This window comes from Monodelphis domestica, chromosome 4 (assembly GCF_027887165.1).
Source record: "Monodelphis domestica isolate mMonDom1 chromosome 4, mMonDom1.pri, whole genome shotgun sequence".
NCBI classification, from domain to species: Eukaryota; Metazoa; Chordata; class Mammalia; order Didelphimorphia; family Didelphidae; genus Monodelphis; species Monodelphis domestica.
The window spans coordinates 33,808,229-33,834,144 of NC_077230.1; the positions used below are offsets into that span (position 1 = coordinate 33,808,229).

General features: G+C 32.3%; 1 protein-coding gene across 1 annotated transcript; it reads left to right on the plus strand.

The window, feature by feature from the left end:
* The first annotated feature begins 4,513 nt into the window (after window positions 1-4,513).
* LOC130453608 (uncharacterized) lies at window positions 4,514-25,675 on the plus strand. The gene is made up of 11 exons (XM_056793256.1): window positions 4,514-5,092; window positions 6,842-6,949; window positions 7,440-7,545; window positions 9,345-9,427; window positions 12,222-12,309; window positions 14,313-14,523; window positions 17,708-17,797; window positions 17,933-18,044; window positions 18,848-18,944; window positions 21,738-21,917; window positions 24,755-25,675. The coding sequence occupies exons 2-11, from the start codon at window positions 6,930-6,932 to the stop codon at window positions 24,854-24,856; spliced, it is 1,089 nt and encodes a 362-aa protein (XP_056649234.1). The 5' UTR covers window positions 4,514-5,092; window positions 6,842-6,929; the 3' UTR covers window positions 24,857-25,675.
* The last annotated feature ends 241 nt before the right edge of the window (window positions 25,676-25,916 follow it).

A 25,916-nucleotide genomic window follows, 5' to 3' on the forward strand; every position in this document is an offset into this window, starting at 1 on the left:
CTGGTTGTTTCTCTCAAGCTCGGTGCCCACCATAAATACTTGTTGGCTAACTGGATTGATAAATGGAATTGTTTACACACTCGTTGCTAGGGGAGCTTGTTTTGAAACTTAGGAAGTAAAATTATGTAAGTCTCAAGAAAGAAAAAGAAGTCTAAATATTAAATGTATAAAGGTGGTGAAATGGAAAGATTGGTAGGCCTAAGCTGAGGTATCTGTTAACTTTTACTGCTGCTTTTTGACTGCTGGCTGACCATTCTGAGTTTCAAGGCAACTGAAGAGTTGATTCAAAAGAAATGACTGGTGGTTCCCTTAAGAGGGCCAAACACTCAACAGCCAATAAGAGATCATAGAACATAGAACAACTGTCAGGTTACCAAGGAATCAGGACGATTATAAATAAAGGGAGGAGACTGGGGAGGTCATTCCTGCAAAGGAAACCAAGGAGGTAGGATGTGTTAAGGGTTGGAAGGGTGGCAGTTTGATAAATTGTGGAATTATTTGTTTTAGAGTAGTTGCTGGGAATTTCTTTTTGTTGTGGAATGGTTTGATATGGAATTGGTGATTTTTGATGTATACATTTTTAAAAAATATTGATAAACAGAATTCTAAAGGAGATCTCAGAGATTTTGTCCATTTTCAAAGGAATTGAAGATTATTGAGGAATCTATAAATATTATAAAATACTATGGCAGGTTCCAGGGGGAAAATATATCCTAACCAATATCTTCTAACGTGTTTTCTTTTTTATTTTAATTCTTTTTCTTTTTAACTTTTAAACATTATTTCATGTTTTCTGTTTCATATGATTTTCACAATTTTGGTCAGTCCTCTAGTGAAAAAATATAAGAATATTGGGGAAAGAAGGAGTGGGATAGATCCTGGAAATTCATCTTTATATAAATATTTAGAAACAGAAACCAATCTATATGTATGTACTACATTTAAATAAATATATATAAGTCTGAATATAAAGATTATATCCAATTAATATCAATTATTAATTAATGATTATCAATTAGTAATTGTCACTAACCAGTAATTGATTAATTAATGATCATCAAGGTGAAATAATCAAAAATTAATAATTGGTTAATATAAATTATTTATTATAAATCACTAAATTATTGAATTATTTTAATTTTATTTATATACATTTGATTAATTAATTTATTTTTAATAAATTTTATTTTTCTATATTTATATATTATTTATTAAATTGTTTATTTTAATTTATTTTAAGATAACTTATAAATTCATGTAATTTAATTTTTATAGGTATTTTAATTCAATTACTTATTAAAATAATAAATAAAATATAATATTATTTATTAATTAGTGACAGCCATTAATTGATGATCATTAATTAATAACTGGCAATGATTATTTTTTTAACCCTCATTAATATTAAACAATTATTGGTTAATCAGCATTGATTAAAATTAATCTTAATCAATTAATAAGTAATGATCATTAATGAATCTATTCATGATCATTGATTACTAATTATATTAAGTGAATTTAATGGATGGTTATTAATTAATAATTGATCATCATAATTATTCATAATAATTATTAAGTGATATTAAGTAATTATTGATTAATGGTGATTGATATTAATTATTTTATAGTCATTATTATTAATTACATCAAACAATGATTGATTTATTTCATGAATTAACATTAACCAATTATTATTTGATAATGTTTAATAATTAATATTAACAGATTATTGATGATCATCAATTTATCCTTAATAAATACTTGTTTAATATTAAATAATAATGATTGTGGAAAATAATAATGAATAATGATCATCAATTAGTATATGTCCCTAATTAATAATTGATTAATATTAATTATTGATTATTAAATTATTGTATTTTAGAGTATATTTAATTAATTAATTTATTTTTAAATACATTTTCTTTTTATATATGTATATAAATATATTTTATTCATTTTTGAATTTAATTTTATTTATTTATTAATTTATTTAATTTAACTTTTAAATCAATTTAAATAAAGTATATATTAACTTATTAAAATAGTAAAGTATTAATCATTAAATATTGATTGATGTTATTACTAATTAATGACAATTGCTAATTGATTATTATTAATTAAAATCTTTTAGTATTTACTATTAATGAATTAACAATAATTAATAATAAATATCAATTATTAATTAATGGTTGAGAATTAATAGTCAATTAATAATAATTATTAATGATAATCAATCAATAATTGATTATGTAATAATTAAATTATTATAATATAATGTGTTATGTTGTATAAATATAATAATATGACAGGATAGGATAGGATAGGATATAATCATTATATTATAAATTCTGATTAATTGAAGATAATAATTTATTAATGATCATTAATAATTAGAATTCATTAATTAATATTAATATTTAATTAACATTAAAGGATGGTTTTAGAATATAAAGAAAAGAATGTTAGTCAATGTGCCTTGTACCACTTACCATAAACATTAATTAGGCTATAGCAAAATTGTATATACCTTTAGAATTCCTCCCCTTCCATTAGGTATAATGCTGATTTCCCCCCCTCAAATTTAATCAACATACAGGAGTAAATTTGAACATATGAGATACATTGTGAATGGAAATATTATTCTTGTGTATCTTGGGGTCTAACACTAAGATAAAAAGAATTTTTAAGGGGCGTATCAATTAATGTCAAAAGACTGATCAAGAAAACTAATTTTTCTAAATAAAATTAACACACCACTGTACTTTGAAATTATTTATATTTTGTTGCCCATGCACTTAAATTTTTTTTTAATTTTTTTCAAGTAAAGATCGAATATTTTCTTGTTCAAGAAGCTTGTTGATAGCTTTTAATCTTCTCTGTGAAAAAATGATGCAAAGAAGAGTCCAGAACCTCGATTTATTTTCTTGTCAAATAGACAAAGGTAAGCTTTAACTATAAAATTGCTTATTTCATACATGTATGCCATTTTTCATCAATTTTATTTTTATTAATTTGTTTTTCACATCAATAAACATCAAATCTAGAAAATATTAAAAACATTAGGAATAATTCCCAAATGAAGATTAAGGAGTGTAAGTTTAACTGATTAATATTTTTGATATCAAAACTTTAAAAATAATTTCAGAAAGGTGAGTTATATTAATAAGGCACTATTTCCATTGATATTCTTGTCCTTGTTTAGTGAAAAATAATATGATAGAAGATGATCTAACCATACCAGATATCAAAGTGTATTATTATAAAGTACTTATCTTCAAACTAATCTATTATTGATGAAGAAAGAGTAGTGGATCCGTGGAATAGAGTAGGTACACACAATATGCACAGTAGAAATGACTTTAGTAATGTTGTGTTTCTTACATGCAAAAATCCATATTTTAGGATCAAGAACTCACTGGGTCAAAAACTGCTGAGAAAACCAGAAAGCATTTTGGCAGAAACTAGATGTAGACCAATGCCGCACATCATGTATCAAGATAAGGTCAAAGTGGCATTTGATTTATGCATTCAGGGTAATGCCAGATTTAAATTAGGGGGAAAAGAATTATCAAATAAAGGACAGAGAACATTATAGGAGGTGCAATGGATCATTTTCATTACCTTTAAAAGTTTTCCACACAAAACCAGAGGGAAAGAAGAAAAATGGGAAAAAATTTAAAGATCTGATTAAGGCCTCATTTCTCAAAGATATAGAGCACTGGATCAACTTTATAAAGAATACAGGTTGTTCCCCAATTCATAGATGCTAAAATTATATGAATAATCAGTTTTCAGATGAAGAAATAAAAACTGTCTCTAGCCACATAAAAAAGCACTAAATCACTATGAAGAATACAAATTTAAACAACTCTTACTTTTCATGCCTATCAAATTTTCTTAACGAGACAGGAAAGGAAAATGAAAAATGTTGGAGGTGATGGGGGAATATTTGAGACACTAAGGTACAGATGGTGGAATTGTGAACTGATTCATCTATTCTAGAGAACAATGTGGACATATGCTCAAGGAGCTATACAATTGTGCATATTCTTTGACTTGGCAATATCACGACTAAGACAGTATCCCAAAGAGATTAGAAAATTTTAAAAGATGAAAAAAAAATGTCCCTTTATGTACAAAATAATTTATGGCAGGTCTTTTTTGTGTTGAAGAACTTAAAATTTCAGGGATAACATTCAATTGTGAAATGGCTGAAAAATTTGTGGTATGTGATTGCAACAATATTATTGTGCTACATGAAATGATGATTAAGATGATTTCAAAAAACCTGGAACACTTATATGAACTGATACATAATGAAGGGAGCAGAAGCAGAACACTGGGTGCATGAACAGCAATGCTATGCAATGATCAACTGTAATTGACTTTGCTATGCCCAGAAATACAAAGATTGAAAGACAGTTCTGAAAAACTGAAAAATGTTATCCACTTACAGTGGAAAAGGTGATGGAATCTAAATGCAGAGCAAAACATATTGTTTTTTATTTTATTTTCCTTTTTTCCTGGTATGTTTTATTTCTCAACATGATGAATGAGGAAGGAAATATGTTTTACATGACTGCATATGTATAATCTTTATCAAATTGCTTACCTTTTTAATGAGGTTGGAGACCAGGGTGAGTAGGAAAGAATTTGGAACTTAAAATAGATTTTATATGTCCTTAGAAAAAATTTTAATCATTAAAAATATTTTAATGTGCTTATATGCTGAAAGGTAGAAAGTTCAGCAACATCATTGGTCTAGGGGAGACTGTAAACAGAGTCAGATATATATATTGTTAATTATTAAGGAAAAGATACCGGTAAAGTATAAGTGGATGGCTTATAATTCCAGTGCAAACCTAGAGTGGCCAGGCCAACTGTACTGGGAGGAAATTTTATTCTTACTGTTGCTTCAGATGTTTTAGGCTTTCATTATTATTACTATTATTATTTTTGTATTTATAGGTGACAACGAACTGGGGCTTTGTACTTGTATCTTCTTTGATCCAGCAGATGAGGATGGAAAGGAACCAGGGGTTTTTATAACTGAAATTATTGAAGGAGGTGCAGTTCACAAACTTGGATGGTGAGTTTGGTTTTGTAATTTTATAAGAATTGACTTTGTAGGGAGGATTTAACATCATTCTAAAAAGGGTTAATATTGTAAACATGGAAAGTGACTACACAAATAAAATCTCTGAAAAATACAGAAATATCAACTTTAAAAATATTGTCATGACCAAGCTAGTAAGGAAATGGAATTGGCTTGGAAACAAAGATTCTATAAGTCCACTCCAACTTGGTCTGTAAACTGTGACTTTATTCTTGATCATTGAGAAGGTCTTTAATAATTGCCATAATGAGCCCATTGTAAACATGTGCCCAGCTATTTCCAAATCAGGTCAAATTAACAAGTATTTATAAATCTATACCATTCCAGAACCTGTGCTCTCCATGAAGGGATATAAAGAAAGTGGGAAAATAGTTCTTGATTTGGAGAAATGAAAAACTGAATTGACTAGGCAACAAACAAATTACTATTGTGTGCAGAAAAGATCTATACTAAATAAATGTGAGAAAATCTGGGTGTGGGGGATACTTTGGTTGTATTAGAAAAAATGGTATCCATGAGACACTGGCAACTATCTTCAGAGATTATTGAAATTTGACTATACAATAAAATAATTCCTGAATTGAGAGAGGGCTTCCTAGATATAGGAATGTAGGAATATACATTTAAAATATTACTATAAACTGCCCAAAGTGAATCCTTGAGAAAGGAAAAAAAATAAGAAATGCAAATAGGTTGCCAAATCATAACTTTAACCTTGTAAGAATTTACTATGCAACTGGGGTCAAATGGTACCCTCTATGTCCTTGCTCATGATGTAATTTTGGACTTTAAAATAGAATTCTTCCTGAGATGACACTCTGTTACATAGAACTGAAAGCAAAAAACGCCATCAGGCTTTCTGTTTCAAAGCCTGAGGCTCATTACTTCTTCATCCCCAACTCACTTAGCCCAGATGGTTTTAGAATTTTTTCCTGCTTCCTAGATTGTAACAGAATTGATTTCTTTAGCTGCCCATCCTGAATATCCCAAATAAATGGTGGAAATTTTCTCCTCTTAACCTCCCAAAGTTGTTTTCTTTTCCTCAGTTTCTATGATGACATTTATCTGTTTATTATCACCCAAGGTCTCTACAATAAAAATATCAACTAGAAGTTTCCTTCTGAATTATCGTCTCCTTACTCAGTCTTCAGTCAGTGGGGCATTGTCTGATACCTCAGAAGAATCATTTGTTTTAGTTTCTGCAGATCCTATTGACTTTCTGAAGAATATTAAAATTGAAACAATACTCTGATAATTGTTTGTAGGAGGGCATCTGTGTTTGTGGATGATTTCTCTTGGATCCTTCTCACTGTGTTTTCCAAGATCTGCCAAAGTCCTTTCCTTTTTCAATCTCATTTCATTATTGAGACTTAGCCAGCTGGAAAGGCTTGGAGTACAGACCCAGTAATGAACACTAATCATCCTTGAAGCCTACTTAAAAAAAAAAATATTCAGGGATGAATCCCTGGAAGAATCCCCAGACAGGCTGCACGGTAATGAAATTATTGAGACACACCAGCCCTCTAAGTCTTCTGATTAATTTGTAGAGAAGTGGTGACTGAAAAATTTGTAAGTGGCAGCCATTATAGTAATGGTATGATGAGTCATTGAAGTCTATCTCTTAAATTAGTACCATATCTTCTAATCATACACATGCATTGGACTTTTAGGTCATAAAAATCTTCAATGTAATTTTAATTACTATGCAATTCTATTTTTCAGTATCCGTGTATTTGACCAGATTATTAAAATAGGTGACATCAATCTAATTGGATTGGATGAAGCAGAAATCATCTCTACTTTTAAAAAAATGGACGATTCTCCTTTCCAGTAAGTAAATTTTCCCACATTTCTTTAAGATGCAGAGATTGCTAGATCATTGTTTTTGATTTGGAAATTTCTTTAGCAATGTGTTCAAACAGAAAAATTGGGGAGAAAGAAAGCCTAATTAACATGTTTAAATAGTTTCTCTTTTTGTCTTCTTTTGCTAGGAAATGACCCTCTTTTTTACTGTTGAGCAGTTCACAAGATATTTTAGGACCCATTTGCACCTTCCTTTCTGAATACTCTATCACATCTCAAGCAAACCCTTGATTTTCATTTGCATTTATTTTTAGTTAATGAATTTTTATTTTCTTGGCAAATAATGCTCCTTGAACCTGAAGAGGTTTTTTTGTTTTGTTTTGTTTTGTTTTGTTTTGTTTTGTTTTGTTTTGTTTTTGTAAGAATGAAAGCTTAGCTGAATTTCCCCATTCTGCTCTTTGCATGGCTATGTCTTAATCCAAAGTACATAAATTAAATGTGGATATTTTGTACCTAGGATTGAAATTGGCCGCGAACCACCTGAAGTGAAGTCAGAACTTATCGAACTCCTCGAGTTGTCAGAGGAAAGGAAGAAATATTTTATGGATTCGCTCATAGTACAGGTATTATGTGAATCAAATAAAAAAATGCAGAAACGCAAAATTCTTTCTTTTTTTATCATAACAATATTAAAATAAAATTTTTGTTCTTTAAAACGTTTCCTTTCCTACTCTTCAGTAACTTCATCTTAATTTATTACATACTTTTTTTATTGTTGCTCTTTTATGCAATTTTATCAATGTCTCTGAGATTTACATTCTAATCTTCTCTGATGTACTCCAACCTTCACCACTGAATTATCATTTGTAGTATAGAGAATGAATTAAGCAAAACTGAACAATAAATACAGCAACTGAATCTGATAGTTTTGCTCCTTTCTGAACAACGGAGATATATACATGTGTGTATGTGTATGTATATTTTTATATCTCTAGCTTTTGTCCCAGTCTAAGATTTTCCATTACAATTAGTCAGAGGATGGCAATCTTTTAATGCTGCTTTAATTTACCTTAGTTTTAAAAAGCCTTCTGTTTCTGCTTACTTTACATTATTTAATATGGGTTTTTTTAATGTCTTGTAGAATTCTTATTGTTAATTTCAAAAACTTAATAATATCTCATTATATAATATATCACAGCATTTGTTCAGGTTTTCCCAAATTAACGGACACTTTGTATTCAGACAAAGAATGTGTAAGTGTACACATATTCCCTTGATTTCCTGCCTTTGATGACTTTGGGGTTTCACTTCTATTCTAGTTGCATTGATTTTGTTCGTGTTAAATCTTTCTCAGTAGTGCAAAATTCCTATTTTTTCTTTTATTATGATCACAAACCCCCTAGTTTTTTACCATCAATATGCCTCACAAATATTGGTCTAAGAGGTCTTATTCCTGTTGTTTTTCTAATTTTGAATGCTGTATGGGTATTGGTTGATATTAAGGTTGTATATGCAACTTGAATTCATTATGGTAAATTTTATAGCCCTTTCCTATTCAAACTTTCATTTGTATCACATGATTTCCAGTTTTTCTCAGGCCTTCCAGAATACAGAATCCTTCCTCTCTCATTTTTGTTTTTGGGTTTTTGAACCCCTGGATTGCCGAGTTAATTATCTTCTGGGACTTCCTCATGGTAGAATATTTTATGAACTCTTAATTATTGTCAAGTAATCCTGAGTAATTTTATTAATTTTGAAGGTTCAGTTTGAGGACCTGTTAATTTTAGACCTCTTTTATTATTCTTGTTTTTAACATTTCCATTAAGATTACTTTTCACAACAATCTCTGACCAACAATCTTTTTTCTTATGTCTTTCTGTATCCTATCTCTAAGGCTTTCCCCAAAATGCTGGTCTACCAATCTGTAAGCCCCTGGAGGTGAAGGAATGTTTTATCTTTATATCCCCAGGACAACACACGGACTTGCACTTTTTAGATGCTTAAGAAATTATGATTGAATTAGTTGCTCATGTTGTTATGCTGATGCATAAGCAGGCTCTTGCTTTTTATTCTGTGCTATTTTGCTAGATGTTTTGGCAAACTCTTTAAAATGTTTTACTATAATTTTGAAATGACCATCTGTCCTCTAATAATGATAATGTCTTTGGAAAATATCAAAGAATATATTTAATCTTTCAAAGTGTGTATATGGGTATATTGGTATATATTTCATTTTGCAAAAAGTATAAAAGTATTTACTACTGCCTCCTTAAAACCTCTTTCCTATCCAATTATGAAATCTTTAAACATTAGCACATTAGGAGAGTGGATTTTGTTTGTTTATTTTAAGCATGTTCTTGAGATTTCTTAGCTTTAGGCCTATATTGTAATTACACTTTCTAAACATTTTCTCCATTTAAAGGAAAAAATTAGAGATATCACTATTGTGAGAGGACAAGCAAGTATTTGTAGAAGTCCAAGAGTACCATGGTACTGGATGGCCAGGTATATATATATGTGTATATATAGGTATAAAGATATATATGTAAGCTTTTATTGAATATGTAAACTAGTGGTTTTTTTAGACAAAACTTAGTGAAAGGTTAATAATAAAATAACAATATGCTTTTGCCTCTAAATTCCATTTACTGGGAAGATTTCCAAATTGGAGACTCAATTTAAAAAATGTATATATTCAGTGGGTTTTTTGGATAATATTTTCCTGATGAGGAATGGCCTCATCATTTCTGGCTTATAAATATATAGAATGAAATAATATAATGCATTAAAATAAGTAAATATCAGGAATAGAAGAAATCTCGAAACATCTTGATACACTTTGATGTATAGCAAATAGAACAGATAAAAACAAAAACAAAAAGAATGTTTTTTTTAACTTTACCTTCTGTCCTATAATTGAAGCTAAGTGTCAGTTCCAAAGCATAAGAACCAGCTCTCCTCCCACTACTGCTGCTGCCACCCACCACCAGATCTTAGCAGTGGTTTCTCCTCCCACTGCATGCTCTTGGGAAGAGTGCTCAGCTGCAGTCTCCCACTGCTATTTCTGATTCAAGTGTCTGCACAGAGGGTGAGATTCCCCAATTTTTGGCCAGTCTTTTCCCCACTCCAGGTGGGTTTTTGAGCCTGTGCTAGCCATTTTTCAATGAGGAAAAGTGACACCATGCTATTCAGCACCACCCCCTTTTAGTTTATAAGCTGAATTTCTTAAACTGACCCTTGGCACCCGGCTTGCAACTCAGGATTTTTTTCACAGGAAAGGGGACCCCTCTGCTGTTTTTTTTTTGAGGGCACATTAACACAAATCAATGGATTTTAGATTTTATTTTTCTGCCTCCTACCCAAAACATCGAGGACTAATCTTTCTTTCATATGAAAATATGCTATTGTTCTCCCTTGAAGTTTTGCCCTTCTTTGAGTTTACTCTTTAAATAAAATCCATTCAGTCTTCCCTTTTTTTTTTTTTGGGAGGAAAAATGCTTTTACAAAGCATGCTAGGTATTCTCACAGAACAGTTTGAATTGCTTGATCTCTAACTAGTGCATATTAGTTCTTGTTTTTTTTTTTACTAACAGTTTGTATTTGCACTGCATATTTCCCATTTTGTTTGCTTCTCAAGAATATGTAACAGGCTAGGGGGCAGCTGGGTAGCTCAGTGGTTTGAAAGCCAGCCCTAGAGACGGGAGGTCCTAGGTTCAAATCTGGCCTCAGACACTTCCCAGATGTGTGACCATGGGCAAGTCACTTGACCCCCATTGCCTAGCCCTTACCACTCTTCTGCCTTGGAGCCAATACTCAGTATTGACTCCAAGAAGGAAGGTAAGGGTTTAAAAAAAAAAAGACTATGCAACAGGCTAGACTGCTTAAATTAGAGACCAAACTGAAATATTCTGACAAAGTGTTATGGGGTTCAGATGTGTACCCCTGGGGTTCAGGAAGGATACCTTTGGCAAGAATGCAAGACTCCAAAATTTAGCTTAAAAACAAAACGAGAAATTTATTAGTTTAGGAGGCAATGTTGAGAATGGCCAGGAGGATAGCAAGGTTGAGCAGCAAGATGGGGAGCAGTTCCTTGGGAGGACAGCATGAAAGGAAAGGCTGCTCCCCTAAGGACAGCATAGATGGAAAAGCTGTCCCCCCAGACGACATCAGTTCTGGGGATTTTGTACTCTTTACAACAGATGCTATGTCATGGTGTGGACATGACCTAGAGTGTTAATAATCACTTAGGCATTTGGTGGGGTTGAGGTGGTCATCTGACTTGGGTCTGCCTGGAGGCATGAAGATTCCTTAACAAAAAGATATCTTGAGATATAGCCTGATAGGATCTTGGTGTAGCCTGGAGGTGCGTCTCTCTGTCCAAAATAGTTTGCCTGAGTTTCTGGGGGTACAGTGCCCATGTCAAAAGTTTTGATATTCTTAAATATTCTCAACACACAGAGTAGAGAATCCTGCCCATTGCTTCTATCAGAAATTTCCGAGTTCTGACAAATGAAGTGCAAATAGTTAATAAATAGTGCGGAGGGGAATAAACTTTAAAAGAGATCTGGAAGTTTATTGTTTCCTAACTACTTTTAATTTATTAACCTCCATGAGAGTTAAAAGAAGTCTATTGGAATTGGAGAAAAGGATTTTTCACGTCCCTGCCTATGTCTTTGTTACGCTTATTTGCTGATTGCTTGTGTTGAGTTAATTTTTTTAAAGTTCATATGTTAATCAAATCAATATCTTTCTGATATACTGAATCATTTCAAGCTAATGTTTTTGCCTATTAGATATATTCTATTATATTGATTTTTGTACCTTTCCCCTCTGACTGTACTGAAGAACATCATTATGAAAGCCCATAAACACCTTTTTCAGTGGCAAAATCATAACTCATTAGGGGTGTGCTGCATTTGTCACATAGATAATGATGGATGGAATTCATCAAAACTGGTTACAACTTGTATACAACCTTTAGAGAATTTAATGAGCTAAGAATTTCAATTGCAATTTTAAGAGGTCTACAGAAATTACTTTAGATATCTAGGAGATTTCTGGAATGATATTTAAAATATATATGCATACATATATTTTAAAAAATGTTGAACTAAAAGGTAGAGAACCAAATAGATGTTCCTACCTAGCCTAGAAAGGCTAAGTGACTTGCCCAAGTTAATACAACTAATTAGTGGCAAGTTACAACTAGGTTCTGGAACTAGAACTTGAGTCCAAATCTCTTTAATTCCAAGATGGTTTGATTGCCAGTTGTATGAAACTGCTACCTTTTCTTCCACAGTGACCTGAAATTTGTTATTGGGGCACTGAAAATATTAATAGAAGAAGATCAGGGATGTAGAAAAAACATCCAAGCTATCTTTGAGCAGGTAAGACAGCACAGTTCCTCCCCATTAATCAAGTTTTATTGAATGTTAGTTGTGTTCACAGTGATAAAAGTGGTGGAAAGCAAAGCAGTCAGTGTGAATGGTGCCCATAATAATGCATGAAATAAATGCTTCCTATTTCATTCATCCATTCTTTTGATCAGTCCAAACAAAACTTTTCAATCTTACTAAAACTCTTCTTGGCCTAAGAGGACTGCTTTATGAAAGGTGAATTGACCAAAACTCCCATATCACTACTCTCTGCCTAGTACTACTTATCACTCTTTAGAAAATCCAGTATGGAAATCATTTGGGAACCCCAGCCTACTACTACTACTAATCCATGAATTGTGTCTACTTGATCAAGAGAAAGGATCATCGGCTGGGGTATCCTTCTTCCTTGCTTCCCTTACTCCATTGCAGCTATTAACTACTCTTAGGTCTTAAGATGTGAATCAGTAACTTTCTTCCTTCTGAAGTGAAGAAGGCCCACCAGGCTTTTTTTATTATTATTTTCTCTGTGAATGTGCCTCTGAAGTCTGCTAGAATGTAGGCCTTACAATCGATTTCCCCTACTTTTATGCTATCATTGTAACTACTAATTGAAGTACCTCTGGATGTGTGCAAAATGCTGCTAAGCGCTGGAGACATAAAGAGAAAAAATGAAACATTTCCTGATCTTGAGACACTCTTACTCGATACTCTAAGTGGAAAGTACAACATTTAAAATAAGGTTCAGCTGAAGCACAAGATGGAATGCTTCAGAAGTCCTGGGGTCTCAGTGGTAGAATGGATGGAATGGATAGCAAGCGCCATTTGGCAATGATTTCACAAAGATTAGTTAGACTGGTTCTGCCATCTATCACATCAGTAAATTCTTTTTGTATTTGAGGATTAAACCCAGTGTCTCGGTCACATATTATCAAGGCTTTCCTGTTGTTATTGGATAAAGTCTAAACCCAGTACCTTCCATACTCTGACACCAGAGGGTTCCATACTTGATTCCCAGAGTACCATAAAATAATTTATATACATATGTATATATGCATATATCTATATCTATATCTTTGTAGTCATATAAATCTTATATACCCAGAGCTTAGCTGAGGACCAGAAGACCAGACATGGAAGAAGCTCTTAGTAGTGAATATCATTTTTCCTTTTTTCTATACGCATGTAAATCTGTGTGTCTGTATATACATATATATGCACATAAATGCATGCACACATTTATTTATATATGTGTATGTGTGTATGTGTCGATATCTATACCTCTATCTAAGGCCAGGTTACTTACTCATCAGACCTGCCCTAACATTCTTCTAGTTTGCAAAAGGGCTTGTCACTGTAATTTCTCAGCTATTATGGTATTTCCACTGACTGTTTTTGAACATCTCTTGGAGTCCATTTTACTAAATTACAATCCTCCTAGAAGCAGAAACTCTCTTTCCCCCTGTATATACAGAACTATGCAGGAAGAGAAGCTTCATTTTGTAGTGTTAGGAAGTGATATGTATTGAAGTGGTCCCCCTGATGTCCATCCTGGATGTCTGAAGCTCACCAGGTCAGTAACATCTTACTGCTTTTGGCAGCTTCCTGCAACTAAATGGCAGTGAAGGTGTCACCTTGCCTTGAAAAACACAATTCTTAACTGGGAGAGCTTTTAAGCTTTGGATTCTATCCCTAACCTCATTCCTATCTACATGATATCTCTTTCCCTCTTCCCATTCCCATCCATGTCCCCATCTCAGTTCCCAAACCTATCCCTGTCTCTAATCTCATGTAAATCTCTCGTCCTATCCTGATTGGTTTTACTCAATAGCTACTAGTCATGGAATTTGTGCATATGTTTTTGAATGTAATAGATCTGAAGGGGTCATTTGAGAATAAAGAGGTCAGATAAGTGGCTAGCAGGAATAAATGAGATGGTTGTGACTGTTGGAGAGGAAAAGGATTGAATAACGTGTAATTAATAGATTTATTTTGGTTCATTTGGTAAATTTCAGGCTAACATTTTTCAAGACAAATATAAAGACATGAACACATACAAAGTGAATATGGAACAGAAACCTGATGAATCAAATAAAGAAGGCACATTTTTACCATTGGCCCCAGAAGAAGAATTATTACTAGAACAATTTAAAATAAAACCTAAAGAGATAAAAAATGAAGATTTATCACCAGGGCAATTATTAGCCCAAGGGGATTTCAATTCAGGTAAGACATATATCCTTGCTCAAAACATTTGACCCTAAAGTTTTCTGATAGAAAAGAGAAATTTGGAACAAATGTTTCTATCACTCACCGAATCTCTGGTCTCTATTCCTTTTCCCTTCATATCTCTAATAATGAGAATGCTAGCTGCTTTATAAGGCTTTCTCAACTATTGGTGATCACTCTCTTGGTGATTGAACTATAAGGGACCTTGGAAATATTCTACTATAACATTTTAATTGCTATAGAAATCTATGCTATATGTATGTCAGAATGTCATTTAGCTTCTGCCTCAAAATATGCCGTGATAGGAAACTCATTTTCTCAACATCCAGGCCACACTATTGCTAAATTACTTAAGCTTTTAGAAAATATTTCAGTACAATTTTTTTTGCTCAGGCTTTTTTTTTATAATTTAGTCCTTTTCCCTTCTTTTGAAATAATACAGAAAAAGATCTTGTTCCTCTTTCCCTATTACTATCCATTTGACCTATAAAATCAACTTATTTTCCACCTAAGACTTTTTTTTAATCTCTATGATCATGTTTAGCCTGAAGACAATCTTTATATGATTTCTTATTACATCGTTGGGACATGGTTTTGTTTAGAGTCTATTATCCATCCTACTTTAATGACATCCATTTTGGTTTATCAACATTCTGTTGGTCTCATTGCAACAAAATCTTTTTTTTTTAATTCAATTACTTATAGGAATAATTTTGGCCATTTCTTTTGACATTTTAAAATTCAGATACCCCCATCTCCCTTTCCCTACCTGAGGGGGTGAAGAATCTGATATAGGTTATACTCATACTATTATGTAATACCTATTTCCATATGGTTCCCATCATGATAGACACAGAACACACATATTCAATAGAAATCTCATGAAGATTTATAATATAACTTATAATTTATAATATAACTATAATAGTGGAAGATGTCAAGTTTTGATCTACACTCAGATTTTTTTTTTGTAGCTTCCTTGACCATTGATAGTATGTTCTTCATGTGTTACCTTGGAAGCTTAATGATAATGATTTAGTCCTTCACAGTTGATCATTGTATAATATTTCTGTTATAGTCTCTAGTTATAGTTGTTCTGCTCACTTTTTCTGAATTCATCCTGTTCATTGTTCCTTATGGCATAATAGTAATCCATTACAACCATATTCCACAGCTTGATCATTCAACCACTAAATAATGGACAACCCCTCAGTTTCCAATTCTTTGCCACTATAAAAAGAGCTGATAATAATATTTTGGCACAGTTAATTCCTTTTATTCTATCTTTGATCCATTTGGGTGAGATTGTTGTATAGACCTTTGGGTATTGTTTCATATAAGTCTCTAGAATGGTTGTATCGATTCACACTATCACCAATGAAGTTTATTAGTGTTCCAATTTTCCCACCTCCTCTTCAACATTTATCATTTTCCATTTTGGTCATGTTAGCTAATCTGAAGGGTATGAGATCATTTTGCAGAGTTGGCTTAATTTTCATTTCTTTCATCAATAGTGATTGGGAATTTTTTAAAATATGGCTATGTAAAGTTTTAATCTCTTCTGAGAAATGCCTATTCAAATCCTTTGACCATTTCTCAATTGAGGAATGTTGTGTATTATAAATTTGACTCAGTTCTCTTTATATTTAAGAAATGAGACTTTTATCAAAAATTGCTATAAATTTTTCCTCAGAATTTGTTTTTTCATTTCTAATCTTAAGTACATTTGTTTTATTTGTGCGAAACCTTTTTAATATAATGAAATCAAAATGCCCTTTTAATCAAGTATGCCGATGATTTATTTATTTTATTTTTTCATAAAACAAACTATTTGTCTTATTTTATTAGTTCTATGGTTTTCTTACTTTCAATCTATTCATCCCTTGCTTGATTTTCATGATTTCCAATTTGCTGTTTAATTGAGGATTTTTAAATTTGTCCTTTTCTAGGATTTTTAGTTGTATCACCAATTCGCTTATGACCTGCTTTTTTTCTACTTTACCTGATATAAGCAATAAGAGATGTGAATTTTCCTCTAAGTACGGCTTTGGCTACATGCTAAAAATTTGATATGTTGTCTCCTTATAATCATTGTCTTTAATGAAATTATTGATTGTTTCTATGATTCATTCTTTGACCCATTTATTCTTTAGGCAAAAATTTGTTTATATCTATCATATGCCATACGCCATAAATTTATTTATTGGCAAATAGAGAAGGTTTCCTATTTTAGCTATAAATATCACTTGTATAATTTGTTCATTAGAAAACACCTTTTTCCTGGGTGCCATCCATTACTTGCATTCCTTTTGCACTGTGAATCTGTGAACATTTGGAGTATCACTGTCATTGCTAACAGAAGGAAATCTGGTTCAGCCTTATGAATCTGAGATCTGGAAGAATGAATACTGGTGAATTGAGCAACAGTTTGAAAATGAATGCTGTACTTCAGGGGCTGACTTTTTTTTGGCTGCCAAGTACCAACAATTAATATGATTGTGGTTCAGAGAATATTAGAACCTCTAGTGTGAGGGCTTGCTGAACGCTTTTCAGGGCTGCTTATCTACCTTTGGTGTCTACTTGTCACTGAGCTCTCACCTGTGGTTCCAAGAAGTTGTAGCATGTGGAGCAGCCTCTTAAAACTGAACAGATGGGTTAAGTTAGGTTGATATCTACTCCAGGCTTGTGAAGACCTCCTCCTGGAATAGGTGGATGAGAAAATTTGCTTCAGTAGCCATGAATGTAGCTGAAGTAAGCACTGTGGAGTGCGTAGAGTTTGGTTGGACATCTAAGACACTAAAGTCATTTAGGTTCAGTGTCAATCAACTAGGTTCAGTGTCAGTTATCCAGACTTTTGTCTTGCCAAAGGATTTAGATGATTCTGCAAGAAAGAGTGAGGCTGACAATTTTGTGCAACTCACTTAAATCCAATTCATACACAAGTGAAGATATTACTCTGTGATGTCACTGGTACTTTTCAAACATAAGGATCACCACCACCACTGCCAACTGATTAATCAACATTTTTGACTGTCTCATCCTTTTAAGTCTTCTTCAATCTAGCTTTACTTGTTTTAAACTGCCCTTGCAGCGGGACTAGTATTTTCTTGGTAGATATCCTAGATCATCAGTCTTAGAAGGAACCTCAAAGACCACCCACTTTAATCCCTTCATTTTGTAGGTGAGAAAAATGAGGCCCGGAGAAGATATTCAGATAGTTACCTTCCCAGCGGTGACTTCATGGCTTCTGGCTCTAAAATCAAGGCCAAAGGTAGGTTCTTCACTTTATAAGATGTCTAAGCCTTGGTCAGCAATAGTAACCAATGAAAGATTGCTGTTGTCCCTTGCTAATCCTAGTAAAATATTTGTGTACTGTTGTACTCATTGAATTATTTATTTTTCTTAGAGACCCAAATAAAAAAAGAAAAAGAAGAAGAAGAAATAGTAGTGGAGGAAGAGATTATTAGCACTGGAAAACCTACAGAGGGAAAGGCTAAAAAGGGATTTTCCTGGTTCCGGTAAGAGATGTACTTTTTATATATGGATAACAATATTCTTAATAAACAAAACATTTTATTTCTCCTGGAATTTACCTCTTTGGCTACTGTTTGCTATGTTTTTTGCCCCTTTCTACAAAAGAACTTCATTATTTATATGAATTTTCTCAGTTGTTCACATCTTCCTCAAATGGGTGCTGGCATAGAGTAAAGGTGTCAAATTCACAGTTTATGGATGTGACCCAGAGAGATCCATTTCTTTTTGAGTCTGATAATAACAACTTAGTGGGAAAAGTATAGGACATGGAATCTGAGTTATCTGCATTCAGACTGGAGTTTTATCACCTAGTCATGTGTTCAAATTCAAGTATTTTCTGATCAATAGGTTACAGACTTCCCATCTATAAAATATTACAAGTTGACATCTAGCGTTACTTCAGATCTAAATCAGTGACCCCCTCGCTCCTTACAAGACAAATCATGTATTAGTTGTGGTTAATGTGGAGGAGGAAGAAGTAGAGAAATGATATTGTGCCATACGCACACATATTTAACTTAACTGGCTTCCATATCTAGTTTTATATTTTTACCTATAGCGCCAAATTTGATCTTGCCCCTTCTCTAATACATGTGCTGACATAGCACGTATCCTACAAAAAGTGTAACTCCAAACTCTTTGAACATGTAGCTTTGTCTTTTTTTTCAGAATTGAAATTCATGAAATTTTTATAGTGTGCATCTATTTAAGATCCTTTTTTGTGTCATAGTAGAATGTATTTTGTGTTTTAATAATTATTTCACTCTCAAATGTTGTATGATTCTAGCAATATCAAAGAACGCAAGCTGTGGAACTTCTTTCATTTTAAAAAACATGACAAACAAGTAAAGAATGTGCACAAGTGGGAAGAAATTGATCAAGAGGTAAATTTTCATTATGTTAAATTTATCAAAGATTTAAGTTTGTTTCCCCATTTAAATTACTAGAGAGTGAGCTTTTTCTTGAATTAGAAAACTATAATTTACCTTGGATTGAGGAGTTAACATTCTGTCATAATTAATAATCAGTATTAATCAGGAATAAAATTACCCGAGTAAGGAGCCAAAGTACCATAGCGGCAACTGTTTGGCCTTGAAGTCACTTTTTTGTTCCCAGAGATCATTCAAGAACCTCTCTCAAGAAAAGGGAATGATTAAGAACTCTTAAAACATTTGAATTCTCTGTATTTGGATGTTCTAAGGACAAAGGATAATTGATTCAACTTTTGGCCTCAGAATATTGTTGGCTGAAAATTTTCTAAAATGATGGCACAGAGTATTGAAATACACTTAACCTAGAGAAAAGTGCAAGTTGAATTGTTATGGGCTGATGCAGGTAGGAAGTGATAACATATTAGGATAATTTTCCCTCCATGAGACAGAAGGGGTCTCTGAAGGGGATGTACAATATTTAAAAAATAACAGGTAGGTAAAATGGTAAAAGTTTACCAAGAAATACCACTGTCGGTTGTTGGCAAAATAAGAGGAGAGATTGCATGTGTATGTCTTGATTGACTGTGCCTGTGTTACTGAGCAAAAAAAGAACATGAGAGCCACAGATGGGCCAATATGACAATGAAGGAAAATAATAAATGTTGAAGGGGATATGGCAGAATTGGGACACTAATGCATTGCTAGTGGAGTTGTGAATTAATACAAGCATTCTGGAGGGAAATTTGGAATTATGAGCAAAGGGCTCTAAAAGAACACATTTGATCCTTTGATCCAGCAATACCACTGCTGGGTTTGTACTCCAAAGAGATAATAAGGAAAAATGCGTATACAAAATATTCATAGCTGAGCTCTTTGTGGTGGCAAAAATTGGAAAATGAGGGGATGTTCCTCAATTAGGGAATGACTAAACAAATTGTGGTATATGTTGGTGATGGAATACTATTGTGTTATAAGGAATGATGACCTACTTGATTTCTATATGAACTGGAAAGACCTTCATGAACTGAAGCAGAGTGAAATGAGCAGAACCAATCGAATGATATACACTGAAAGTGAAACATTGTAGAACTATCCAACATAATGAACTTTACTACTCGCAGCATACAATAGTCCAGGACATTGCTGAAGGACTTATGAGAAAGAATCCTATCTATATTGAGAGAGAGAACTATGGGAATAGAAATGAAAAAGAAAAACTTAAGACTTAACACTTAGAACTTGTTTATATGAATATATGATTTGGGGTTTGAGCTCTATGGTAAAAATGAATAATATAAAATTAGATATCAAGGGATAACATTTGTACAATCCAGTAGAATTGCTTATTGCTTCTGGGAGGGGAAAAGGGAAAGAAAATGAATCATATAAACTTGAAAAAATATTAAAAATAAAAAAAGAATATGAGGTATGAGGTCAATTGAGAAAATATCTATTGATCTTCACACACATATTTTTACACATACATAAATAAATAGATACACATGTACATATGATTAAGTCCAACTAAAGATTTCATCACCCACCAGGCATTAGGAGGTATTTCTGACCTGCCCAATTTTGTTTGTGCTCTAGCTAGCAAGAATAAAATTCTGAATTGCCTCACATTTGGAATTCTTTTGAATCCTCCAAGGATGGTCCCATCTCTTAATAGATACTGAAAAAGGACCCCCACCACACTGTCTAATGGAGATGGGCATATTTTTTTCAATTTTCTTTTACTTATAAAATAATGAATGGCAATAAAATACAAGCTTTCCTCCAAACCTAAAGGTGACAACATTGAATATATTTAGTATTTGTAATCATGATGGTCAACTTGCCAAAATCTTGTAAAAAAAGTAAGATTTGTTTCCATTTACTTTCTAGAAATATTACCCATCAGTAGAAATAGACAAAAAACTAGGATGCACTTTAATAGTTCCTGACCAGTTTCTCAACTGATATGGTAACCTCAATTGGAAAGTTATGGATATCAGACACTGGAAGATGGAATTGGGGACTTGAGGGTTCTTTGCCTTTATAAGAACCATCACTAGATTCTAAAGTTAGCTAACACCTAGCTAATCTAACTTCTAGTCTTAGAACCTGATGATGACTCTTCCTCTGCCTCCCATGACCCAGAAACCCCAGCAGCTCCTACCAGGCCAAGTTGCCTCAACTTCCTTCCTGGGTGGATATTGGGTAAAGTGGCCTGTGTTCCTGGCCAAAGAAGAGACAAAACTACCTGGGTAAAGGTAGATTTTAGTTCAATTTATTTTGGCCATGGAGAATAACTGAATACACTTTGGATGTAGATAATTTTCCTCTCATCTTGTCTTAACTTGGAGTAGGTGGAAACATTTTAGTATTAATACATTCCCTTACAAAGTCATCACTCCTTAAGTGAAAATATATCGAGTATTTTGCCTGTTTTAGAATACTGCTATTTTTAAAAAGGCTCCAAAGTATTTTCATTGCAAAAAATAAAGTTTTTTCCTGGTTTACAAAACTCACTTCAGATCTCTTGTTGTTCTGTGAATTTTTGACATACAGATGAAAGAAAAGGGTGGTGGGGATAAGAAATACAGCAGCCTTGAAAAGCAAAAATTATAAAAAAACGAACTGTGAAAGGAGGGATGATTTTGGAAAAATGGTCTCTAAGGCTCCTTTGAGTTTTTGCTGTCTATGGTTATATTAACATATAGCCATGGAAGCTTTTTAAATATTGTGTCTCTTGATCTCTAGGTATTGGATGATTACTGTCCTTATTCTACTGAAGCCCCTAAAACATTGCCAACACAGTGGACAAATATTGAAGTTGGTAATTGGTTATGGAGCATTGGAATGGAGGAGTATGTTGTAAAATTTTATTGTAAAGGAATAAATGGTGGAAAACTCCTCATACTGGACAATCGCTCGCTAAAAGTAAGTATGATAATCTAGGTGATATAGATGAATGTTTACAAAAATATAAATTGCCTAGATTAACATATGAAGAAATAGAATTCTTAAATAATCCCATATCAGAAAAAGAAATTGAACAAGCCATCAAGGATCTCCTTAAGAAAAACATCCCCAGGGCCTGATGAATTAACAAGGGAATTCTATCAAACATCAAAGAAAAGCTCAAAGTTCTTTTGGAGAAGAACAAAAGATCAAGGATATCCAGGGAAATAATGAAAAAAAAAAAAAAAACGCAAAGGAAGGTGGCCTTTGTAGTACCAGATCTCAAACTATGGTAGCCTTTTTAGTACCAGATCTCAAACTATACTATAAAGCAGTGGTCATCAAAACAATTTGGTAATGGCTAAGAGGGAGAAAGGAGGATCAGTGGAATAGACATGGGTTAAGTGACCTCAGCAAGACAGTCTATGACAAGCCCAAACATCATAGCTTTTGGGACAAAATGTAAAATAAATAATTTTGATTACATCAAATTAAAAAAGTTTTGTACAAACAAAATCAATGCAACAAAAATTAGAAGGGAAGTAACAAATTGGGAAACAATCTTCATAACAAAATCTCTGACAAAGGTCTAATTACTCAAATTGACAAAGAAGTAAATCAATTGTCCAAAAAAATCAAGCCATTCTATAATTAATAAATGAGCAAGGGACATGAATAGGCAATTTTCAGTCAAAGGAATCAAAACTATTAATAAGCACATGAAACAGTGTTCTAAATCTCTAATAATCAGAGAAATGCAAATCAAAACAACTCACCTCATACCTAGAAGATTGGCTAACATGACAGCAAAAGAAAGTAATGAATGATGGGGAGAGGGGGTGTGGAAAAGTTGGGATATTTGCAATGCTGGTAGACTTGTGAATTGATCCAACCATTCTGGAGGGCCATTTGGAACTATGCCCAAAAGGGGCTAAAAGACTGTCTGCCCATCGATCCAGCCATAACACTGCTGGGTTTGTACCTCAATGAGATAATAAGGAAAAAGACATGTACACGAATATTCGTAGCTGCACTCTTTTTGGTGGCAAAAAATTGGAAAATGAGGGGATGCCCTTCAGTTGGGGAATGGCTGAACAAATTATGGTATATGTTGGTGATAGAATTACTATTGTGCTCAAAGGAATAATAAAATAGAGGAATTCCATGGGAACTGGAACAGCCTCCAAGAAGTAATGCAGAGTGAAAGGAGCAGAACCAGGAGAACATTGTACACAGAGACTGATACACTGTGGTACAATCGAATGTAATGGATTTTTCCATTAGTGGCAATTCAGTGATCCTGAAGAACCCAGAGGGATCTATGAGAAAGAACACTATTCACATTCAGAAGAAAAACTGTAGGAGTAGAAACACCAAAGAAAAACAACTGCTTGATTACATGGGTCTAGGGGGATATGTTTGGGGATGTAGACCATAAAGGAACATCCTAGTGCAAACATCAACAGCATGGAAACAGGTTATGATCAAGGACACATGTAATACCCAGTGGAATTGCGCATCAGCAATGGGAAGGGTGGGAAGGGGGAGGGGAGGGAGGAATAGTATATGATTTTTGTAACCAAGGATTAATGTTTGAAATTGACCAAATTAAAAAATAAATAAAATGAAATGAAATGAAAAAAAAGAGTATATAAGGCCACATTTGAATTAATGACTTTTTAAAAAATTTAATTTATTTAGTCAATTTTTAGAACATTATTCCTTGGTTACAAGAATTATATTCTTCCCCTCCCTGCCCTCTCCCCACCCTTCCTGAATCTGTTGCTCAATTTCATTGGGTATTATATGTATCCTTGATCAGAACCAATTTCTATGTTGTTGGTGTTTGCATTATGATGATCATTTAGAGTCTACCTCCCCAGCCATATCTGAGTTAAGGACCTCTTGTTTCTAGGCCTAGCTCTCAATTTGCTAAGCCACCTGTCATTCTTTTTTAGAACTCTGTGCATTAAAAAAAAAAAAAACCCACTGGTAACCAGGAAAGCAGGTTTGTAGTTTTTGAACAATCAGATTAATTTCACTGAAACAGATTAAAAAACATTAATCATGGAAAATGGCAAAATTTCATTTCATTTATAGTAAATAGAATCTCATATTTTATAAGGCCTAAATTGCAAATCCTGGTTAGTATGATACCTTTGTCTTTGACTAGAGATACTTGATCCATGAAATATGATAACTTACTAGACAAAAAAAATTCTTCTTGGATTCATTTATTTCCTAAGAGAATATAATTTTGAGGGTTTTAAAATATACTTTCTCTCATAACATGTTTCTAGGATTTTCCTAAAATATAGTATTTGATTTAAGTTCCTTTAAGCTGTAAATGTCTGATATTCTGAGCCTTCAATTTTAATTTAATTTTTAATTTTAAAAATAAATTATTAATACATTTAAGTATTGATTGATTTTATTATTCATTCTTTTACTTAAGTAAACAGGAATGTTTTAATTAATTTAATTTTCCATTTAATTTTTTTTCAATTCGGGATTGTTTCAATAGCACAAGCATCATTGGACTCCCATCTAGATAAATAACAATTAATGCATGAAATCCCAAAATGTTTCACAAAGGCAAACTATTATGGTAGTTCCTTAATGTATTTTAGGATTGTACGATGTAATTTTTTACTTCATCCAGACCTAGGGAATATTTTTCTATTGTTGGAAAATCTGTGTTCTTTAAAATGATCCTATAGCAGCTTCATTTTCAGGTTCATTATGTAAAGAATTAGAAAATCTATTCATCTGAATAAGTAGATGCAAAATTACACTTTTAATTTTTCTTTTCAAAGGAAATCGAAGTCAACAGGAAGAAAGACCGCCGGAAAATACTTAAGGCTATTAAGAAAATTAGAGATTTTTTGGAAAAAAATCATATTTGGGTCTTACTATAGAAATTGATGGAAAGAAGACACAGAACCTGAATGATATGGCAAAAATGGAAAATGCAATTACTTTTGTTATATTGACTTTTCATCATTTTACTTGTATGTTACTTTTGCTATATGAACTTTTAATCATTTTATTACTGTTATTCTGTTATAATTAACTTTTAATCATTTTGTTACTGTTACTTTTGTTGTTATTAACTTTTAATCATTTCACTTCAATGTTACTTTTGTTATATGAACTTTTAAGGGATTTACTTCCATGTTACTTTTGTTATATGAACTTTTAATCATTTCACTTCTATTTTACTCTTGTTATATGAACTTTTAAGGGATTTTACATCCATGTTGACTTTTGTTATATGAACTTTTAAGGGATTTTACTTACATGTTACATTTGTTCTATGAACTTTTAATCATTTCACTTCTATGTTACTTTTGTTATATGAACTTTTAAGGGATTTTACTTCCATATTACTTTTGTTATATGAACTTTTAATCATTTTATTACTGTTATTCTGTTATTATTAACTTTTAATCATTTTATTACTGTTACTATTGTTATTATTAACTTTTAGTCATTTCATTTCCTTGTTACTTTTGTTATATGAACTTTTAAGGGATTTTACTTCCATGTTACTATTGTTATATAAACTTTTAATCATTTTATTACTGTTATTCTGTTATTATTAACTTTTAATCATTTTATTACTGTTACTTTTGTTATTATTAACTTTTAATCATTTCACTTCCATGTTACTTTTGTTATATGAACTTTTAAGGGATTTACTTCCATGTTATTTTTGTTATTATTAATTTTAATCATTTCACTTCTATGTTACTTTTGTTATATGAACTTTTAAGGGATTTTACATCCATGTTGACTTTGGTTATATGAACTTTTAAGGGATTTTATTTCCATGTTACTTTTGTTATATGAACTTTTAATCATTTTATTACGGTTACTTTTGGTATTATTAACTTTTAATCATTTCACTTTCATGTTACATTTGTTCTATGAACCTTTAAGGGATTTTACTTCCATGTTACTTTTGTTATATGAACT

Excerpts from the sequence above, each read along its gene's own strand:
- LOC130453608 (XM_056793256.1), top strand. The coding sequence starts at position 6,930 with ATGGACGATTCTCCTTTCCA. Across the intron at positions 7,546-9,344 it reads TGGATTCGCTCATAGTACAG|GAAAAAATTAGAGATATCAC; the intron begins GTATTATGTGAA and ends CTCCATTTAAAG. Across the intron at positions 9,428-12,221 it reads CCATGGTACTGGATGGCCAG|TGACCTGAAATTTGTTATTG; the intron begins GTATATATATAT and ends TTTCTTCCACAG.